The sequence below is a fragment of the Orycteropus afer genome, unplaced genomic scaffold, assembly GCF_000298275.1.
Source record: "Orycteropus afer afer isolate SDZICR_OR568_19922 unplaced genomic scaffold, OryAfe1.0 scaffold00034, whole genome shotgun sequence".
Taxonomy (NCBI): domain Eukaryota; kingdom Metazoa; phylum Chordata; class Mammalia; order Tubulidentata; family Orycteropodidae; genus Orycteropus; species Orycteropus afer.
The window spans coordinates 15,619,170-15,626,648 of record NW_006921621.1 but is presented as its reverse complement, the minus strand read 5'-3'; the positions used below and the strand labels follow the sequence as shown (position 1 = coordinate 15,626,648).

The 7,479-nt window shown below is 47.8% G+C and overlaps 1 protein-coding gene across 1 annotated transcript; it reads left to right on the top strand.

Moving 5' to 3' along the window:
* The first annotated feature begins 2,361 nt into the window (after positions 1-2,361).
* PTCRA (pre T cell antigen receptor alpha) lies at positions 2,362-7,155 on the top strand. Its single transcript, XM_007936314.1, has 5 exons — positions 2,362-2,419; positions 4,069-4,128; positions 4,543-4,863; positions 6,225-6,269; positions 6,935-7,155. Exons 1-5 carry the CDS (start codon positions 2,362-2,364, stop codon positions 7,153-7,155), a joined length of 705 nt encoding a protein of 234 aa, XP_007934505.1.
* The last annotated feature ends 324 nt before the right edge of the window (positions 7,156-7,479 follow it).

Sequence of the window (7,479 nt, the reverse complement as noted above, 5' to 3'; positions counted from 1 at the left end):
CGGATGCCACACTGGAGGCACTCACTTGACTATGCCAAGAGATTTGGAAGACAGTTTCCTGGCCAAATGACTGGAAGAAATCCATATTTGTACCCATTACAAAGAAAGGTTATCACACAGAATGTGGAAATTATCGAACAATATCATTAATATCACATGCAAGTAAAATCTTACTGAAGATAATTCAAAAATGGTTGCAGCAGTATATTGACAGAAAATGTCCAGAAATGCAAGCTGGATTCAGAAGAGAACATGGATCAAGGGATATCATTGCTGATGTCAGATGGATCTTGGCTCAAAGCAAATAATATCAGAAAGATGTTTACTTGTGTTTTATTGACTATGCAAAAGCATTTGATTATGTAGATCATAACAAATTATAGGTAATATTGAGAAGAGTGGGAATTCCACAACACTTAATTATACTCATGAGGAACTTGTACGTAGACCAGAAGGCTGTGGTTCAAACAGCACATGGGGTCATTGCATGGTTTAAAATCAAGAAAGGAATGTGTCAGAGTTATATCCTTTCACCATGCTTATTCAATCTGTATGCTGAACAAATAATCCGAGACGCTGGACTATGTGAAGAGACATGGCATCAGGATTGGAGGAAGAATCATTAACAACCTGCGATATGCTGATGACACAACTTTGTTTGCTGAAAGTGAAGATGACTTGAAGCATTTACTGATGAAGATTGAAGACTACAGTCTGCAGTATGGATTACATCTCAATATAAAGAAAACAAAAATCTTCACAACTGGACCTATAAGCAGCATCCCAATAAATGGAGAAAGACTGAAGTCGTCAAAGACTTCATATTGCTTGGTTCTACAATCAAAGCCAATGGAAGCAGCACTCAGGACATCAGATGATGTATAGCACTGGACAAGTCGGCTGCAAAGGACCTCTTTCAAGTGCCGAAGAACAAAGATGTCTCCTTGAGAACTAAGGTGCACCTGACACAATGCATGGTATTTTCAATTGCCTTATATGCATGTAAGAGCTGCACAATGAATAAGGAAGATCAAAGAAGAGTTGATGCTTTTGAGTTGTGGTGCTGGCGAAGAATGCTGAAAGTGTCGTGGACTGTTAAAGAACTAATGAAATCTGTCCTGGAGGAAGTGCAGCTGGAATGCTCCTTGGAAGCAAGAATGGCCAGACTTCATCTCACCTACTTTGGTCATGTTATCAGAAGGGACCATTCCCTGGAGAAGAATATCATGCTTGGTAAGGTGGACTGTTGATGAAAGAGGGGAAGGCCCTCAGTGAGATGGACTGACACAGTGGCTGCAGCAATGGGCTCAAGTATAGCAGGGGTCATGGAGCTGGCGGGGGACTGGGCAGTGTTCCGTTCTGCTGTGCATGGGGTCACTGTGAGTCGGAGACAACTCAACAGGCACCTAACAAAAAGTGTTAAGCATTTATATTGCTTCCAATTTCTTGCTTTTGAAAAATAATACTTCAAAGAACACCTTTGTACATAAATCTTTGTCTTTTAATAATTATTTTATTAAGGTAGATGCCTAGAAGAAGGAGTTCTGGTAGCCTAGTGCCTAAGGCACTTGGCTGCTAACCAGAAGGCTGGCAGTTCAAACCCACCAACCCCTCCTCGGAAGGAAGGTTAGGCAATCTACTTTCATAGTGATACCGCCTCAGAAACCCAAGGAAGGGTCGCTATGAGTCAGGTCTGACTCAACGGCACATAACAACAACAATACATGCCTAGAGGCAATTTCAGTGTCAAAATGAGAACTACAGCTGAACTCCAATGGAATCACTGAAAATCACATTTGTAAAATCTTTATTTAAAAAAGAAGTAATAATATGGAAATAACTTTACTTGACATCCTTTTTGGCTATAATAGAGCCAGCCATCAGGAAACTATTCAAGTCCTGGCTCTGACACCTTCAAGCTGTGTGGCCTTGGGCAGGTCACTCAACCTCTCCAAGGCGCAGCTGCCTCACAGTGAGATGGAACTCACAGTGGTTGGGAGGATCTAATGAAAGCTCCCGACACCCTGCCAGCTGCTCTGTGTCCAGTAGATGGTAGTTGGCTTCTGGAATGTCCAGGGAAGGGGAAAAAGCTTTGCAGACTCTGTTCTTCAGAATGGAGGAAATGTGAGCATCTGGCTCCTAGTGTGGGAGTGACACCCTGAGTGCCTGGCTCATGAGAGAGGATTGGGTTTGAGGGTTAGGGTGAGGATGGGAGGGGCCCCTCACCCCAGGTAAAAAGGCTTGGTGGTGGAGCAGCTGAGGTGCAGCTGGGGCTGTGGCCTGGAAAGCAGTCTTGCGGGCACCTCTTTCCCAGCCCACACCTTGGGTCTGCAGCTGGGTCCTACCTCCCCTGGGTAGGCCATGACTGAGCCTTGGCTTGTGCTTCTCTTGGCCCTGGGGTATCCAGCCCTGCCCACAGGTAAGCTCCTTCCCTGGATCACTTTCTGTGCCCCACTATTCTACCCAAGCCCACCCCTTCATTCTAAGCCTCCTTGGGTATGGGTGGGATGCAAGAAGGCAAGGTAAGAGCCATTTGGGGCTTCTGGGGGGTTCTCACCAGAAGCCCATTATCTGTTTCCCCATTGTACTCCACCCCCAACTACCTTACTCTGGGGTTCCCAAGTCCTGCTCCCCAGAGTCCACAGTGTTGGTAAAAAAAAAAAAAAGGCAGTCAGCTCTTAGAGAGATAGAGAAATAAGAGCGAGGTGGATGGGGGTCCAAGGGGTTGGGATTAGGGTCACCAGTACCTTGTTGTGCCATATGGAGTGATGCCACATGGGCAATCTTGTGAGGTCCTGTCCTGCCCTTCCTGCCTGCCCTTCTGCCCTCAAGGTGGCCTGTTCCAACAGGGCTCAGGGTGTCTCATGTTCACTCCCAGCGCCCTCTTATCTCACTGAGCTCTTGGTAACTTCCCAGGGACATTTATCCTAACCTCCAAAAATTAAAACTGAAGCCAAAGGGCTAATGTTTGAAGGGGAGAATTCTAACTATGGTAGAGGAAGGTCTTGGACCTTTGGGTCAGGAAGTCTCCTAAATCTAAAGCTGGTTCCCAGCCTGTCACAGCCTTTCCTTCCAAAGGGAGATAAACCACACCCACATGGAGCAGTGAGAGCTTGTGGCAGGAGGCTTGAGCTCTGAGAAGGAAGCAGCCAGGGTAAGGAGGAGCAATCCTGGAAGGCTTCCTGTGAGAGATGAGAGCTAAACTCAACTTGAGGAGTGTCTTTATCTTTGTAACTGAAAAGTCTCAGGAGTTAGAGGAGCCTGGAGCTCACTTCCAAGCCTTCTCTATTTCCCTTTCTTTACAATGCCTTGTTAATATTAATAATTATAATAATAACATTCATACTTATGTGTCAGGGCAGCTTACATTTCTGATCTTTTCACAACAGTTTTACTAGGCTGGTGTTATTATCCCCATTATATTGATGGGACAATTGAGACTCAGTAAATTAAGTGGAGGAGTCAGGAGTCAAGTCATCTCTGTTTGAGATCATGTCTCAGGCTTGGTCTACTATGTCATGTGGCAAAATTTTAATCATCCTTCAAATTAGGGTGGTCTACAGTTGGAGCTCTGGTAGCTTAGTGCCTAAGGCACTTGACTGCTAACCAGAAGGCTGGTGGTTCAAAGCTACCAGCCACTCCTTGGAAGGAAGATGGGGCAATCTACTTCCGTAGTGATACTGTCTCGGAAACCCAAGGAGGTGTTGCAATGAGTCGGGTCCGATTCAACGATACATAACAACAACAAAAAAACATGAATAACCATGGAATTTGGAGTCACATAGACCTGAGTTCAAATCCTGCCTGGGCTACTTACCAGCCATGTGTTCCTTGGCCAGTTATTTGACCTCTGAAAATCTTTCCTGAGCAACCCTCCCACCTCCTCACAAGATTCTTGGACATCCTTCCCATACTCTGGGGCATATCTTTAGCCTGGCTGCACTTAATCATAGTGTGAATTTGTTTCTACATTTTAACTTTTGAGATTTTACTGATATGAAAAAATATCCAAATATTCAAAACAAAATGTTATGGGTACCTTTGAAGCTTCCTTTGATCTCATTCCAGATCCTATTTCCTTACCTTTCTCCCCAGAGGTAATCACTCTTCTGAGGATGGCACAACATGGTATTACATTATTTGTTTGTGGATCTGTCTTTCCCATGGGACTGAGTTCCCTGAAGGCAGAGATAATGTCTTACTCAATCTCCAGTGCCTGTCATACAGAAAGGTGCTCAGATGGTTGGATAGATGAATGGATGGATGGATGGACATAGAGATAGGAAGATAAAAAGAATGAATGGAAGAAAGAATGGATGATGGAAGAAAGAATGGCTGGATAGATGCAAGGAGAGATAGATGGGAGGAAGGATGGTTAGATGGGTAAACGCAAGGAGGGATGGATGGATATGTGAATGGTAGGATAGATGGATGGTGGAAGGACAGATGGAAGGACAGAAAACCCTAGCCTATAATTAAATGCTGGCCTGGGGTGGGGGACACACACTGACCTAGCCCCTACAGGTGTGTACTCTCTTGCAGGTGTAGGCTGCACACCCTTCCCCTCTCTGGCCCCACCAATCACACTATCGGTGGATGGGAAGCAGCAGACCCTGGTGGTCTGCCTTGTCCTCGATGTTGCACCCCCTGGCCTCGACAGTCCCATCTGGTTCTCAGTTGGCAATGGCAGTGCACTGGATGCTTTCACCTACGGCCCTTCCCCAGCGGCAGACGGCACCTGGACCAGCTTGGCCCAGCTCTCCCTGCCTTCTGACGAGCTGGCAGCCTGGGAGCCCTTGGTCTGCCATACAGGGCTTGGGGCTAAGGGCAGCAGCTGGAGCACACAGCCCCTACAGCTGTCAGGTGAGGATGGAATCTGGGGCTCTATGGAAACTCTCTGTCCCCTTTCACATACCCATGAACCAGGATGTGCTGGGAGAGAAAGAGGGCAGGAATGTGCTGGGAGGCTCTGGGTCGTGGAAGCAGAAAGGGTATCCAAATGCAGACCCTCAGGTGAGATGATGCCTGGGCTCACAGCAGGGTGGCCCCAGGGCCATGAATCCTAGGATTTGCAACTGTGATATCTTGTTTAAATCCTGGTTCTCTTGCATAAATTTCCAAGAGCTAATAATGCCTCCTCTCTCCCAGGGTTGAGCTATTTATACATATCTCACTCACTCTATATGACAAAGGCAGTAGTGGTTCGGTGGTAGAGTTCTCTCACCTTCCATGAAGGAGACCCGGGTTCAGCTCTCCACCATGTTCCTCCTGCACAGGTACCACCCATCCGTCAGTGGAGGCCTGTGTGTTGCTATGATGCTGAGCAGGTTTCAGCAGTCTTCCAAACTAAGATTGGGAAGAAAGGCCTGGCAAACTACTTTCAAATATCAGCCAGTGGAAACCCCATGGATGACAACAGTCTGATCCTGTTGCGCCTGGGTCACCATGAGTCACGGGCCAACTCGACAGCAGCTAACAACAACATGTATATTGTACCCTATAAGAATCAAATAATAAATAGCCATCAGCTGTTGAGTGTTTGCTTTGTGCACTGTACTTTAGGCACTGTTCTAACACTTTACATTTACGAGATACGTCATATTAAAATCGAAGTCAAACTCACTGCCATAGAGTCGATTTCAACCCATAGCAACCCCCTTTGGGTTTCCAAGGTGGTAAATCTTTACACAAGCCGATTGCCCAACCTTCCTTCTGTGGAGTGGCTGGGGGGTTTGAACCGCCAACCTTCTGGTTAGCAGTCAAATGCCTTAGGCACTACATTACCAGATTATTTCCCTCATATTACAGATGGGAAAACTGAGGCATGGGAAGTAACATGTTCAAAGTCAGCTTTATTATCACTGATCAGATGAACTACTTTCTCTTTCTGGATTACCTCAGTTTTGTCATCTTCCAAATGCGAATGTTTGTTGAATAAATGCCCAAAGAAGGCTGAGCAAATAGATTCCTTGTCTGCAAGTGCTGAGGCACCTCAGTCCTGCTGGGGCACAGAACAGGGATGAGGGGGAGTGAGGGAGATCTGGGCCCTTCAGAGGAACTGCAGCAAATAGGCTCAGGGTCCTTGCTGCTGTTCATTTATCCATTTATCCAGCATGGCCTGAGCACCAGCTCTATGCCAGGGCCTGGGCATAGCATTGGGGATGTGGCACTCCAAGTGCACAGGCCATCCCAAAGGACTTAACTGCTTTCTCCTTTGCTACCAGGAGAGGCTTCTTCAGCCAGGACTTGCCTCTGGGAACCTCTCAGGGGTGAGTATCAGAGTGGAGATGAGGCTAAGGGGCTAAGAATCAGGACCCTGGGTCCTGGAGGGTGGAGTGTCTGACTCTGACATCATAGGTCTTGTCCTGGCCGGGTGGTGAGTTGTTGGGTGGAGCACTGACTAGCCTGGGCTCATGGGTAAAAGAGGGATGCCTCTTCTGGCCCCAGCCCAATCCCTGGACACCAGTTGCAAAGTGCAAGTGAGAGCCAAGGAGAGGATCCTGGAGCGCTCCTTGGGCAACCCAGATGGGTGGTCTCAGGGTTAGAACTTTGTGTAAAGGCCAAACGGGCAGTGGAAAGAACTCTGGACCAGGAGCCATGAAGTCTGGGCTCCGGTCCTGCTGTTTCCTGATCAAATAGAGAATTTGGAGCTTGTTGGTTACTCTCCTGTGTATCAGATGCTAATACTTACTTGGTTTATATCCCTCTGGTTGTTAGGAAATCAAACAAAAGGAAGGCTGGGAAGGTATTTGTTAATATTCCCTGTAAGAGATGTTACTCTGCACCAAGAAAGACATTCCCTGGAGGAGAGGGACAAAGTGGGGAAATAACAAGAGCAAAGGACAAAGCCCCTCTTCTCTGGTGAACATTCCCCTGGGGAGGGGATGCTAAAGTCCAGCCACAAGACTCCCGAAACCCCCTCTTTCTCCTGCAGGGATGCCGGGCCAGGTCCTGCGACTGGGGGCGCTGCGGCTGCTGCTCTTCAAACTGTTGCTGTTTGACTTGCTCCTGACCTGCAGCCGGTACCGCGCCCTGAGTGCGACCCGGGCGGACGTGGCGGAGACGCCTCGCGCGCGGGGCTCAGGGCTCCCCTTGCTTCCAATAGCCTCACAGGCAGACCGTCTTCTTCTCTGTCCGCCGCTGCCTCCTGTCTGAGAAATCTCAACTCTCAAGGACTGGACTTCCGCTGCAGTGATGGAGAGACGACAGGCAGGGAGCTCCACCCCGCCTGCTGGAGCCCGATCCCAGAGAAGGGACATTGATCACTGACCACACTTGGACCTATAGAACTCATGATCCAACCTCAATATTCCTTCCTCAAGTTTTGGAGTATTTGTACGTGGCCCTGCCTCCTGCTGCAGACTGGAGGCTCTCTCTGTCTTCCTCCTCAGAATGAACAGCTTGGAGAAGAAAAAGGCAGACTGGGAGCCTTTCAAGGGTATGATCATCCAGGCACTTGGCCATTTGAAGTAAAGATAG

What these genes read in the sequence shown, in the direction of transcription:
- PTCRA (XM_007936314.1), top strand. Translation starts at nt 2,362, where the DNA reads ATGACTGAGCCTTGGCTTGTGCTTCTCTTGGCCCTGGGGTATCCAGCC. An exon ending in TCTGAGGATGGCACAACATG is followed by an intron (nt 4,129 to 4,542) that starts GTATTACATTAT and finishes ACTCTCTTGCAG; the next exon opens with GTGTAGGCTGCACACCCTTC. An exon ending in ACAGCCCCTACAGCTGTCAG is followed by an intron (nt 4,864 to 6,224) that starts GTGAGGATGGAA and finishes CTTTGCTACCAG; the next exon opens with GAGAGGCTTCTTCAGCCAGG.